Here is a 14,061-nt window from a genome sequence, read left to right as displayed (position 1 = left end):
TGAAAAATTTGGTCATTATTATTGCTTACCTACTTGTTTTGAATTGGCCATCAAATAAAGTACTTTTGAATTGAATTGAATTGAATGTTTGACACATCGAATCAATGATGTTGCATTTCTCTGTTAACATTATTAGAGATGTACTGTATGAACACTACATAATAGTTGCATAATGTTTCAACAACAAATGATTACACTGAAGTTTATAAATCGTACTTTTTATCGTAATAATAACAGCTGTACCTTTTGTGTTTATAGAATGTTTGAATAATGCAATCTAGTTGGAGAAAATATTTTTTTAGTTCGGAGAATAGGTTCGTATATATTTTGGAGGCGGAACTATTCGCTATTCGCCAAACCCTTGTCTGGAACAATAACAACCGAACACCAGCTTCCGCAATATCCGGTGTTTAGGTAACTTGCATGAGAAGTACAAATGCAAATAATACGAGGTATAACTCGGTGTCGGTTAGATATACACTTTACGTAAACGTTCTATACTAGATACACCATTTAAATAATTCAGTTGTTTTAACGTAACTATAAAAATGTTTTGTAACTATAGATAACACATCAGTCATGACACCTGAATGTCTTTTGTACTTTGTATAACTGTCTTGTAGACTGTTCATTGTCCTGTATACAGTGCAGTGTCTATTCTGGTGACTGGATCAGTAATTTGATGTTTTATGAAATTTTGCTTTTAGCGACATGGAAGTTGAAAGTTTTGTCTCCAAATCGCTGGAGCTGCTACGGGAAGAAAGAGAGGCTGAATTGGCAGAGACTCGGTACTGTGCAGATCTCCCGTGTCGTATAAATGAAATATATCAGAATAAAGCAATTTAATGCATGTGAAAACTAGTGTATTCTGGCACGAATTAGTACTGTTACCACTCGTATAGCCAAATCCAATACTTGTATGTGCTAACTGGTATTAAATATAACCCAACACAGACGTTAGATCAGTGTAAGTATAGTGCTCGTAGGTTTTACCCGTAAGACTCACGTTTTTTTCTTTGCTGCTATCTCACGACTGTGAGATGTACATCTCACGGATTGTGATGCGGTTAAACCACGCAAAAAATATTTTAGTTCAGAAATGATCTGCTATGGAGGCTTATCTAAATATACATAAAAATATATACCACCAACTTTAGCCTTCCTGTATTCATTTACGGGTTACGAACGAGTACTCCGGTGGGTTTCTGCTGCGACGGCAGGTAGTAATTTTGTTCTGCGGCACCACTGTCATTTGCGCCTAAAATGGTCGAGACGGATGCGAAACTTCCCCGGCATTATTTGTCAAAGTTTACAGATCAGTGGAGCTTTCCGAAACGTAAAAGCTTTCTGTCACCTGACTTCCTGTTTTCACTGCAGTTAGGTTGTATATGCTAGTAGTAACAACAGTGACAGCTCTTGCAGTAATTGGCTTAAATTTGTGTAATTCTTTCTGAAGGTTATTGCAGGAGAATGCCTCTCTTAAAGATTTACAACGCAAAGGCATTTGTCTACTGAAGCTGCATGTAGCCAGTGAAAGGACCAGCTTGTACGGGCGCCTCCTTGTAGTCTTTGAACCGCGAAAGCATGTGGCCAGTTCCACCTTGCCAAGCAACAGCTTCAGTCCTGGTAAGACCAGCTTACATGAAAACACATGACGTATATAAATGCTAGAACAGTATGATTGAAATAACGTCCGTGTCTTCATAGTGTCTCTTTCGATCGTTTCATTAGGAGACATCGTGGGCGTGTACGACACGGCTGGAATCAGCGCGTCCTCGCAGCTGGGCACGGGGGTGGTGACACGCGTGACCCAGTCGGCTGTATCTGTGGCGTTTGACGAATCTCATGATGGCCTTGGTTTGGATGGCGAGGCGCTTTATAATCTCCTGAAACTAGCCAATGATGTTACCTACAAGCGCTTGAAAAAGTGAGTTGCTTTTTTTGTGCACAGATTTTACTCATGGGGTCGTGTGCTTATTGATACAAGTAAATACTTAAAATGAGGCTCTTTATCTGTCATCTTCTGTAATAGTATTTAGGCAGTTTTTTCCCTTTGTGGAAAGTCTATGAGAAGCACTGTCTTACCAATCATTAGCCCTGCATGTCCTGCATTGATGATTTCTAATACAATTTCTGGCCCTGCCTGTAGTGCCCTGACTGCCCTCAACAACTACCGTGGTGGTGTAGCTTCCAGTCTCATAAATGTATTTTTTGGCCTTTCTCAGCCAGGCACCCCTCTACAGTCAAGTAAGATTTCCTTTCCTAATTTATGTTTTTCATTGCTTATTTTATTATTATTGGAATATATCTGTAGCTGTACCCATGATCAACTGTGCTAAATAAATAAATGAATGTCAGTTGCTTTGGGGAAAAAGGTGTCTTGTAAAAGCATAATTATATTTCTACCTATATTATATATAGGTCATTCCATTTTAATTCAACAAATGGCCTTTGAATCACCATTTTGAATTTTGTTGAAATTTGGCATGTGAATTACACGTACCTTCCAGAGCTCAGAATTGTTTTTTGAGCTTTCCATCAAGCTATCCAAGTAGCTGTAATAGTAAATATATTATAGCTAATAAGAAAATACTCAGAATTTTCTTTTTTCTTTACCCACCGTGAAGAAAAGGCATTATACCCCAAAGGTATTTTTTTTAATAAACAAAGCCAGGCTTCAGTCTCTCAACCATTGGGCATTCTGGGAGTGGGATTATTTTGCATGTGCTTATCAGTTCTGTTTTCTCATTGGTTTCCTTTTGTTTTCTGTTTTCTGATTGGTTTCCTTTTTTATTTTCAGGCGATGTGGAGTTCTTCAACCCTGATTTGGACGAGTCCCAGAGGGAAGCTGTGTTCTTCGCTCTGTCCCAGCGGGAAGTTGCCATCATCCACGGGCCCCCTGGAACAGGGAAGACCACCACCGTGGTGGAGATTATCCTGCAAGCTGTTCGACGTGGGCTGAAGGTGAACAGGAGATTTGTCTCCATGGGAATGTGACCTCTTGTTGCTGTTGCTTTATTTAAATGAAAAAGGAAGGAAGAAAGAAAAAAAAAACAATTGTTTTTATTAGTGGGTTAGCCAACTTACAGCAGTGACCATTGTTTTAAGGAAGTAACTGGACTGCAGATCCCAGGAGATACATTAACATTTTTCTAATATCAAGCCTAAATTGCGTAGTTGACTGTTGTGATGTTAATGCATAATGCTACGATAATTCTCTAGTGTTTGTTCAAAGTTAAGGATGCTAATTAACTACTGCAGTGTTTGTGGCTAACATAGGTCTAGCTGTCCTTTGCTACATTTGCTCAGCGCTAATCCTGGACTTTCCCACAGGTGCTCTGCTGTGCTCCATCTAATGTGGCTGTTGACAACCTGCTGGAGAGGCTGGTAGGGGGCAAGGCCCGGGTGCTACGTCTGGGCCACCCTGCACGCTTGCTGGAGGCAGCACACAGGCACTCCCTGGAGGCTGCCCTGGCTCATGGCGATGGCGCCTCCATCGTCGCCGACATCCGCAGCGACATCGACAAGGCCTTGGTATGTGTGCTGCCCCATTGGGCTCCTTGCAAGCTGAGGACAACAAGCCATTTGTTGTTAGTGTTTTTCATGTTCATTGGCTGCTGTTATATGAATTGCTGGTAAATGACCTGAGGTTATTTTATGGACAGTGCATATGTAACGTAATATACGGGTGGTTTTATGCACACACACACACACACACACACACACACACACACTCGCGCACGCACACACACCCATATGTTTGTATTCATATCTTTGTGGTGACCGTCCATTTTTTCCTAGGATAAAATCGCAATCGCAGCAATGACAACTGTAGCCAGCCCTAACCTTAACTATAAGTAACCAAACAGAACACAAGAGTTGTGACATTTCTTACAGATTTGTGTAAAATTGAGTTTCCTGTTGTGGGGACCAAAAAATGGTCCCCACAATATTAAAATAACAGAGTTTCATCTTATTGTGGAGACATTTGGTCCCCACAATGTAATATATACATAACCCACACACACCACATCATAAAAGTCAAAGCCTTTGTTCTCATGTCTCCCCGGAGTCTGAATGAAGCCGGTTGGCCCATTTTCCAAAAGGACTAGGACGTGCTGGTCCTGCAGACCCTCTCAGTGGAGCCTGGGAGTCAGCGTTCCTACCGGAGGTCTGTCAGCAGGTTGTCACACACTGTCTGCCCAGTCAGTGGCCTGCAGGGAAACGCTCTGTGGATTCAGCATCATATTCGGACCGTAACGTTTCTGCCTGCGGTGCAGAGGACACAATGTGCCCGCCTGTCTCATCTGTGTGCTTTTTGAATTGAAGAAGGCAACAGGCATATCATAAAAAAAGCGTTAAAAACTATTCTGTGTTCATTACCATTCTTGACTGCTATACACAAAGTTGCAAACAAAGCCTTTACAAAGTGGAGATCTTTGGTACTGACAGAAAACTCATTATAGTTACATTTTTTTGTTTTGCTTAGTTTGGCCTGCATTTGTTGCACTTATGTGGATGTTTTTATTGAGTTTAATTGTATTGGGTCCCAGTTTACTCACTTCTGTTTGAAACCCGATGGGTAGTGACAGGAGTCGTCGCGGCAGAGCTGTACAGTGCTAAACTCTGAGTAAACAAACTCTCTTTCCCACCACTATGACTCACTACATGTGTTGCTTGCAGCAAAATGGACCCTGGGAGATTTTCTTTTGGGATAATTATAACTTTTTATTGCCTGAACATTAACATAGAATTAAGTCATTGCATCAGGGAGCCCAGACAGAGTTTTGCAGTCCAGACGTCAACACATTATGGGACATTCTGGCAAGTTTAAAATATCCCAGCCATACAGGAAGTGGCTAGCCATCAGCATGGCTGGTACACATGGAACAGGCACAATACGTTAGCCAAGCATTGTGCTTTGTTAACCTACATCTGTCTGCTTGATGGGGAAGATGCGGTTTATTGGGTTTCCTTTGATTGGAAATATAGAAAAAAAATAATTAATGTGCCAAAAATGAATAAAGCATCAAGTACAGATGTATTGGAAAGTTCTTCACATATCCCAAAAAGTTCTCCTTTGAGAAACGCACACGTATCTACAACTGATGTTGAAGCTTGGGTCTGAACACAGGGTCAGGCCACTTTTGTGGTTCGCTTGTTTTATTTTTTTTGGGGGGAGGGGCGGTGGGGGGGTTGTTAAAGGGCTCAGTGGGCACATCTCCCTTCTGCTAAGGGTGGGATTTGAGCTGGTGAGCTTCTGATCACAGGCTTGGAAGCCGAATCTGTTGAGCCACACAGTCCCACAGACTTCTGGTTGTCATCCCACAGACATGTGAAATGTGACGGCGCCAAACACTCCGAACCTTTGGAATTGTCGGCCCAGTCTGAGAATTTGTTTAACTTTTCGACACGCTTGGGCCTCTGGTCCTAGACAAATTTAGGCCTTAAATTCGTGGCCTGACACTGTTTCTGTAATGCGGGGGTGTGAGATGCCATCCAGGGTGTTATGCCAAGAAGGCTGTGGTTAGTCGCATAACTCAGCACTCTATAATTCAGCACGCCACATGGTTGCTCCTCCATGTCAGGTTTTTGCACTTTCACCATGCAGATGTGGCTGACGGGACACTCGCTGTTGTCCCAATCCGGTCACAAACCCCAAGGCTGACATTTTTCCCTTATTTGTCTATTCTGGTCTGTTTCTTCTTCGGTCTTGATGAAGGCGAAGATGAAGAGGGTGCGTGACAAAGGCGAGCGGAGCCAGCTTCGGGCGGAGGTGCGGGAGCTACGGAGGGAACTGGCGGGCAGGGAGGGGGCGGCCATGAGGCAGGCTCTCAGTGGCGCTGATGTGATGCTGGCCACTAACACGGGTGAGCTGCATAGAGAGAGAGACCCCATCGCACATTCATGCTCTCCTACATGGCAGGTCATGCACTTGGATATTAGAAGCGACCACCACCTTTAGCCTTTTGGTATAGATCCTTAATGACTGCACCCCCTACTGACCTGTCCCTATAAAATCACTTTCTTGCAGAATCTGGTTTATGATACGTGTAACAGCATTTCTAAACTGACAGAATGAGCACTGTTGTTGCAGGCGGCAGTTCTGTGTGACAGTCAGGCCCAAGGTCACGTGACCGACTTTGCCACACGGAGTTGATGACATAAATGCTGTTCCACCCTCGCCAGGGGCCAGCGACGACGGGCCACTGAAGGTCCTGCCCGCTGAACACTTTGACCTGCTGGTGATCGACGAATGCGGCCAGGCGCTGGAGAGCAGCTGCTGGATTCCCCTGCTCAGGGCCCGTCGCTGCATCTTGGCCGGAGACCACCAGCAACTCCCGCCTGTGGTCAAGTCACCCGAGTAAGGCCTCGCTGCCAGCCCCTAAGCTGTCCTTGCACCTCCGGGGTTTATTATCTGAACTTGCAAATAAAGCTTGATGCGGTGGTTCTATCTAACCAGCAGTCATATCTGTAACAACCTGACCCATAGGGATCTGTGGATAGATTTGTAAGGAGGCTGAATAGCAAAGATAGTACTTGGGTGGTTGAAGTTGACATACGTGTGGTGTGTAGCTCTGCAGGTTTGGCCTTTGTGCCTGTGATCGGAAGATCAATGATTCAAATTCCAAGGTCAGCAGAATTTCACCGTTGGGCCCTTAAAGAAGGTCCTTAACCCCAGTTGTTTTGGGGACTGGCTGACCCCGTTTTCATAATTGTACATTGCTTTGGATAGGAGCTTCTGCTATATGTAAATGTAATGTGAATGTGTAAGTAGATTGACCATTTGCGTCCTTCCTTGCCTCGTCTCCCTCAGGGCGGCTTCCAAGGGCCTGGGCTTGAGCCTGATGGAGAGACTCATCCAGACGCTGGGCGACGGTGTGGTGCGAATGCTGACCATGCAGTACCGCATGAACGGCAGCATCATGCGCTGGGCCTCCGAGCAGATGTACCAGGGCAGGCTCTCGGCTCACAGCTCCGTGGAGGGGCACCTGCTGAGGTGGGCGTGGCTTGAGTGCTGCAGAGGACATGCTCTGGGCACTTCAGGTCATCTTGGAGGCCCTGACCTGGACCTTGTTACTATGGAGGCAAATGTTCATTTGGAATGACCAGTATTTCATGAATTATTAATAATGTATTACTGATTCGTCCCATAGATTAATGCAGCTTGATGGAAACATAATCAATGAATGCCTTCTGCTAATATCCAGAACACAATCATTCACTTCCTAGTTAAAATAATGCCAGAGCAGATCAGTCTGGTCCGTTTTAATAGCAGGCTGGAGTGCACTGTGCTTACTGCAGCATGCCGGCAATATTTGGGCTAGGAAATGGGTTTGGTCTGGCCTGCGCTGGGCAGGTTTAGGCCTGTTTGGTCCTCATGCTGTGTCAAGTGCATCTCCTCTTGCTTCCCAGAGATCTGGCGGGAGTGTCCAGCGTGGAGGAGACGGACACTCCACTCTTCCTGATCGACACGGCGGGCTGCGGCCTCTGTGAGATGGAGGCCGCAGATGAGCAGTCCCGAGGCAATGAAGGTGACCAGCCATGTCCAGGCCCCCTAGTGGTTGAAAAGTGAAACTGTCAGGTCGACGTTACCCTGGTGTACTGTATAGGCTAATGTCATTGTAATATCAGTGATGTCTCATTGACATGGCAGAAATGGGGCGTGGGTTGGATTATTCACCAGTTTATCATAGTTTCTCTAGTGTAATAAGGCTTGTACCGCCATACACTGGAACACTCTCTAGCGCCTTTTTTGGCAGTGAGCACACACTGCACATTTTGAGCTGTACCGTGGACATGATGAAGCACTGCTTATGGAGCGCAGTTGCTGTTGAGTTATGAGAGAGTTATGTCATCGGCGACAGGTGAAGCAGACGTGGTGGCGATGCACGTGGAAGCACTGACCAAGGCAGGAGTGAAGGCCAGGGACATAGCCGTCATTGCACCTTATAACCTGCAGGTGGAGCCCTCAAGCAGCCGTTCAGTTTATCGCCAGCACGTTGCGACATTTTGCTGCCTCGTGTTTTTTCTGCACTGAGACACACTTTTTTTTTTTCTCCAAAGGTGGAACTCCTTAGGCAGAGACTCTCCCAGAAGCATCCTGAGCTGGAGATCAAGTCTGTTGATGGCTTCCAGGGGAGGGAGAAGGAGGCTGTGGTGCTTTCATTGGTCAGATCTAACAGAAAAGGTAGGATAGAATTGTTTCTGGGTTTAGTAGACCTGGGGACTGCCTTCAGCAGTCCAATCAGACAAGTATAAATCCAGACTGTTACCCTGGATCAAATAAGCAGAACTTGTGTCGGCTTTGATCGTCAGATGCATTCTGTGGACCTCTGCAACTTGTCAATACAAAATAATGAACAGATGTGTGATTCTAACTGATTATAATCTGGTTTTCTTATCATAGATATTCTATCAACCTTAATACAGTCATTAAGCCAGTTAGCGCTCTCCAGCAACTGTTCATTCTTTTTCTATTTTTTTTTGGTTTCTTCAGGAGAAGTGGGTTTCCTGGCTGAGGACAGGAGGGTCAATGTGGCAGTGACCCGCGCTCGGCGCCACCTGGCGGTGGTTTGCGATTCACAGACAGTGCGGCACCATGGCTTCCTACGCTCGCTGGTGGACTACTTAACGGAGCACGGAGAGGTCCGGACGGCTTTCGAGTACCTGGAGCATGCCGTGCCGCAGAACTATAGCCGGGACCAGGAGACTGGTCGGAATAAGGAGGTCCGGACGCAGGGGAAGAAGAGGGAGACGGAGAGGAGGAAAGTGTCTGAGAAGAGGAGCCCGGCAGTGGATAGACCACCGGCCTCCTGCCCAGGAAGCGACAGGGTCTCCCATCCCACCGTGGAGGGGCAGACAAAGAACCGTGAAGATGAACTTAAAGAGCAGCTCCTGGGGTTCATGGAGGACCCAGAGAGGAGCCGCCTGGACTTCCCCGCATCACTAAGTGGCCATGATCGCCTGCTGGTGCACCAGATTGCAGAGGAGCTGGGCCTGAGCCACAAGAGTGCAGGCACAGGCAGGGAGCGACGTATCACTGTCACCCGGGTGACCCGCAAGGAGAAGGAGGAGACTCCAGTGGAGGTCACACCCCCGGAACCACCGCAGGCTGACGCCGAGGAGCATCTTCAGGAGGAGACCCGGGCGGCCAACCAGGTAGACCTGAAGACCCTGCACCTGGAGCGCATGAAGCGAGAGCAGGCCAAGAGGGAGGAGAAGGCCAAGCAGCGGAAGGATCCAGAAGCAGCAACTCAGAGTAAAACCTGTAAAAAGGCCAAGCATGCAAACAAAGGTAATTTGTTCATTGGGTCAGAGCTGTTCTGGACAGGAATGGGATGTAAACTGTGCAGTTTCATAGACGTAGAGGTTATGTGGTGTAATGAGCTTGAGGCTAACGATGTTTCTCTCCCCCAAGGAAAGAGCAGCATCAAAACAGTGGTGCCCCCCCACGAGGACGACTTCGACACGCTCATCGACGCTGTGGTGAAAGCTGAGAGCGTCTGTAGCTTTGTGAAGTGTAAAGCCAACGTGCAAACCCTGGGCCAGCTCTGCCCCTTCTGCAACAGGCGCTACTGCCTGAGTCATCACATCCCAGAGGTAGGGGCCGTGCCCAGGACCTCGGGGGTCCGTACTTGTTATGACCCCTGGGCCAGGTCAGGTGACAGTGACATGTCGTGTGGGTCAGCAGCAACCGGATCAGAATACTCAACACAGTCTACACTTTCAATGCTCCAAAACTATATACAAAGGGAATATATTCAATGCTGTAGGGTAGTAGTCAACCTGGTGCATTGGGCTTCGCCAGGGCGGGCAGCAAGGGAGGCACTAAAGAAGAGAAAAGAATAAAATGTTGCTCTAATGACCCTAGCATACCTAGCCACCGAACGGGTGCTGCCACACTACTCTAAGCAGAAAGTAGAAGGGTTGGCGCTCTCCCCGTAACCTAGTCTTTTTTAAATAAACATCATCCTATGGGCAAATATAGGTGTGTGTACATCTGCCAGCTCCAAACCTTATTCGTGAAATACCCCACCTGAATGGGAAGAAATCCATCTATCTACAAACAATTAATAGATCCCACAATTACCTTCGCGCAGGTCGCCTAGCAGCTGCAGGGACAATGGCGCAGAAACACCAATCGCCACCGGAGTACTCATCCGCCCCCCCCCCCCCCGCCCCCTTCCTTGCCAAGCGACAGCACACTGGCATTGGTCCAAGCAGCTATCTAGTTTTTCCGGAAACCCTGGTTTGAACAGGAAAAAGGGAACAAAACGGGAAAAACAGGAAACAGGAAAAAGGGAAAAAAAGAGCAAGGACTGGTACGTGCCATACAGGCACATAACCCCCCCCCCCCCCCCATGAACAAGCAAATGCTAGTTTGTGCAGACAGACAGAACTCAAAACCTCACACTTGTGATTGAGCATCAGCTACCACATAATCGGAACCTGATTACGTATAAATATGTTAAATACCTCATGCCCAGTCATCTGTTGGTACAACTAGCTGTGCATGTGAGTTGTCTGATAGTGACCGCTTAGATGTTCCTTTTGTTTTCAGTAGGTAATCGGCAGACTAGTAGATGATACCCAGAGTGCTAGTGGGTGGTGGTGTTTGAGTGGTTCCCCCTGCCAGAAGTTCACCTGGACTTTGTCACACAGGTGCATGGCTGCGGGGGCCAGGCCAAGGCTGAGACCCGGAGGAGAATAAGCAGAGAAGGGGTTCTGTATGCGGGCGGGGGTCCAAAGGACAAATCCATGGACCCCAGCAAAAAGGCCTACCTCCAGAGAAAACTGGACTCCAAGCTTAAAGACCTCGCAAACCAACGGAAAACCAAGCCAAGAGAAAAGGAGCAATGAATTATTTATTCTAAATGATGTGAAATTGTGAAAATAAAGCTTGTTGATCAAGTAATAAAAATAATCTTAAATAAATATATCTACTATACAGACTTATGTAGTATGATGCTGTCGGCCCCCTACCTGGATCTGGCTGATTGTCAGTCCTGCATTACATAGTGGACGCTGTTTATATACGAATTCTATTCGCTATACATTTACAGTTGTGTGTCCTTGAATAATTGTGTAGTAATTGATTTGCAGATTTCAGGAAATAATTTTCTGTTTTTGCCAGTATTGGCTCTTTGGTTTTTTCCCCATATTTTTTCCTCTGTTGAAGCTGTAGAGACCCCTGGATGAAGCCTGCGAGTGGCTGTTGCTTCTCTGTGCTGATGGCCCACCTTCCGTTTGTGTTTCTCATTCCAAAAGACACAGAGTCTTGCTCCCCGGCATCAGCAAAATAATTAGCTGAAATATTCTGCAATTATCACAGAATTTGTGTTATGCCAATGACAAAGCGCAGCATAATTTTTGAAGGAGATATTAAGATAAAAATGCATCGTTAAAATGAAGTGAAATGTGGTTGGGATGTTAAGATGAATATTGATGAAGAAGATTCTTAACAGTCATGCACTGTCCTCTTCAATCAATGTGCTCCAGTCTCCAGTAAAAGACCTTAACTTATGATTTTCCATATTCCCGTCCAAATTAGGCGTAATTGCTAGTGTTTTAGAATATCTGACAGTATTTTTGAGAATCTTTGATCTGGACCTTAGAAGTGATCACATTGATTACATTTCAGTTTGGCCTTTGAATTTGCATACATTCCTTTTCCACTGCGGCTTATGCAGTGTTCTTGAGGCAAGGTTCTGTCCCAGGAAGTTCAGGCCATGAAGCTGGGGACACTTTACATTGGATGCCAGCAGTGCCCAACCAGGAGAAGCCCTTAGCACAGTGTTTCCCAAACCGGTCCTTGGGGTCCCCCAAAGTGCTCACATTTGTGCTCACTCCCAGTTCCCAGTAGTCAGGTGGGAGCAAAAATATGAACTGGCTGGCATGGGAAACACTGCGATAAGTGGGTTGCGAAATGGATGGAATGTCTCAGGACGAGGAGTGCAGGCAGCTCAGCCATTGTGTTAAAGAAGTGCATTTAGACGTCTTAACCTGGACCCATCACCGTCTTCATCTTGTCAGGATAATCAGCAGCCGAAATGGATCTCGGCAGGGCCCAGGGCAGCAGATAGCACTGGGTGCTACAGCTGATCAATACCTGCAACTGAGGAAAGATTAATGACAGGGGGTGCTGTCTGTGCATGCCAGGATTCAACCATAGCTTCTGATGTTCCGGTGTGAAGAAGCAACAGAACAGATTGTGGGTGGAATTAGGAGTTAATCCCTGAGCTAAACAAACAAACAAGATGGATCTAATAATATCTATAGGCCATGACTAAAGACAGTGTTGTCTTTCTGTATTCCAGGTGACATGAATATATTTTCCATGCAATTGTTAAATTCTTCATAAAAACCCCCACCAGCTACCTATAGGTGCCCCGCTATATCCCAACATACTATTTTAATTCTCCAGAACTATTTATTGATTTCTTTTTCCATTCCTTATTGTAGCTCTAGTACCTGTCACCAGTAAGAAAAGTGAATCCTTTTTTATTCAGATATGTTGATGCATTTATGTAATTAGTTGTACCCCTGTATGAATTTCCACTAAGCAGACAGACAGATGTGTTTCCTTGTATCAATACCATCTGAATCACATGGCTAAGTATCCACAGACACATGATATTACTAAACTAATAGTGCATCACTGCTGTTATTACAGCGGTGATTACCATCAATTCTAACTGACAGATAGTGTAAGCAATGAAAACTGCCTAGTACCATTTTCAAGATATTATGAACCAAACCAGAGATGTACTTGATGAACGCCATATTCTCTCAGGGTCTTCCAGCGTCCCCACGGCATACTCATGGCTGTGTTGACTGTTTCCATCCATATTGCTGTCAGTTATTTCTCCATCTTTCACTTTTTTTCCCCAAGCGTTTGTGCTTTAAGTAAAAAAAAAAACTCACGGTTGATTTAATCTGGAAGGTAATTGTGTCCTGATGATCCAGGCATTTAAAAAAAATAATACAAATAGTTCTGCTCTTCATTGTCTAACTTCCTCCCAGTACAGTTACAGTGTGTAGCTTCATCAGCTTCCCCTATCAATATGGACCTACTCAGTCTCTCAATATTTTTTATGTAAAGAATGTAGACATTCTTTATAAGTACAATGCGATGCTATAATTCCAACAAAGGCTTTGATCCAATCAAACCATATGTATCTCCTACATATAAATATTTACATGCTCTCTAATGAATACTGCAGCCCCCCCCCCCCCCCCCCCCCCCCCCAGTGCTTTCATAGATTAGCAGGCATGTCATTACACTGCATCCCAGCTCCGTCCCACCACTCCTGTGTTCCCTGTTACTGGACACTCAGCTTAAAACATTGCTCCATAAGACTATATCTTATTTTCTTGGGTTTTGCTAGACACATGATATAGTCCAAGGCAACCATACTATTGATTGTACGTTACAGAGATGCAGCCATTAATCCTTCTGCAAGCATCGTGTCCTTTGCTAAAAAGGCACCAGCTGTTTGAAAATGGAATACAAATAAATAAATATAAATGAACATAGTAACTCACTATTAATATAGCCTGATTTATCTTGTTTTTACGGGTCACTATTATAACAATGTTCAACCTGTACTGCTGTACAGCGCAAAGCCCCAGGTCCTAACAGCCCATTTAGCACATGAATCATTAGGACTTGCTTTTTCTGTCCTATTTCCTTGGTAAACCAGGACGGCCAACTCTTGGTTTACTCCTAATGGATTCATCATTCATTTTTATTCACAAGATTACATGCGTGCGCCTTCTTATAGGGATGTATTTCTTAATGTTTTGCAGACGACGATAAATGTGCACATGTGATTAAAATGACATGCATTAACACGTCCCGTGTATATATATATATAAAAATAATACAGAAAAAATCTGTTACACCGGATCTGCAACCTGACTTGTTTTCTGTGTGAGATGCGTTATGAAAAAGGGGACATTTACATGACAGTGTAACGTCCTGTAGAAAGTGACCCGACCCTGAAGTGGAGCCTCCCCAACTGAACGCACAAAGTGTCCCGTCTCACTGCCCACCCA

The 14,061-nt window shown here is 45.3% G+C and overlaps 1 protein-coding gene across 2 annotated transcripts; it reads left to right on the top strand.

The window, feature by feature from the left end:
- Positions 1–341: 341 nt before the first annotated feature.
- On the top strand, positions 342–10,955 carry ighmbp2 (immunoglobulin mu DNA binding protein 2). 2 transcript variants are annotated; one of them, XM_049030866.1, is made up of 16 exons: positions 342–414; positions 708–788; positions 1,457–1,626; positions 1,732–1,927; positions 2,150–2,247; positions 2,801–2,964; positions 3,334–3,534; positions 5,723–5,870; positions 6,190–6,364; positions 6,818–7,000; positions 7,417–7,535; positions 7,869–7,963; positions 8,068–8,191; positions 8,501–9,298; positions 9,422–9,603; positions 10,666–10,955. In XM_049030866.1, the coding sequence occupies exons 2-16, from the start codon at positions 712–714 to the stop codon at positions 10,861–10,863; spliced, it is 2,928 nt and encodes a 975-aa protein (XP_048886823.1). In that variant the 5' UTR covers positions 342–414; positions 708–711; the 3' UTR covers positions 10,864–10,955. The 2 variants fall into 2 exon arrangements, with proteins under 2 accessions (XP_048886823.1, XP_048886822.1); XM_049030865.1 differs by having other exon boundaries at positions 368–452.
- The last annotated feature ends 3,106 nt before the right edge of the window (positions 10,956–14,061 follow it).

This window comes from Brienomyrus brachyistius, chromosome 11 (assembly GCF_023856365.1).
Source record: "Brienomyrus brachyistius isolate T26 chromosome 11, BBRACH_0.4, whole genome shotgun sequence".
Taxonomy (NCBI): domain Eukaryota; kingdom Metazoa; phylum Chordata; class Actinopteri; order Osteoglossiformes; family Mormyridae; genus Brienomyrus; species Brienomyrus brachyistius.
This window is presented reverse-complemented; position numbering and strand designations above follow the sequence as displayed.

Coding starts and splice junctions, on each gene's coding strand:
- ighmbp2 (XM_049030865.1), top strand. CDS start 424: ATGAGAAGTACAAATGCAAATAATACGAG. Junction 3,535..5,722: donor GCGACATCGACAAGGCCTTG/GTATGTGTGCTG, acceptor GTCTTGATGAAG/GCGAAGATGAAGAGGGTGCG. Junction 9,604..10,665: donor TGAGTCATCACATCCCAGAG/GTAGGGGCCGTG, acceptor TTTGTCACACAG/GTGCATGGCTGCGGGGGCCA.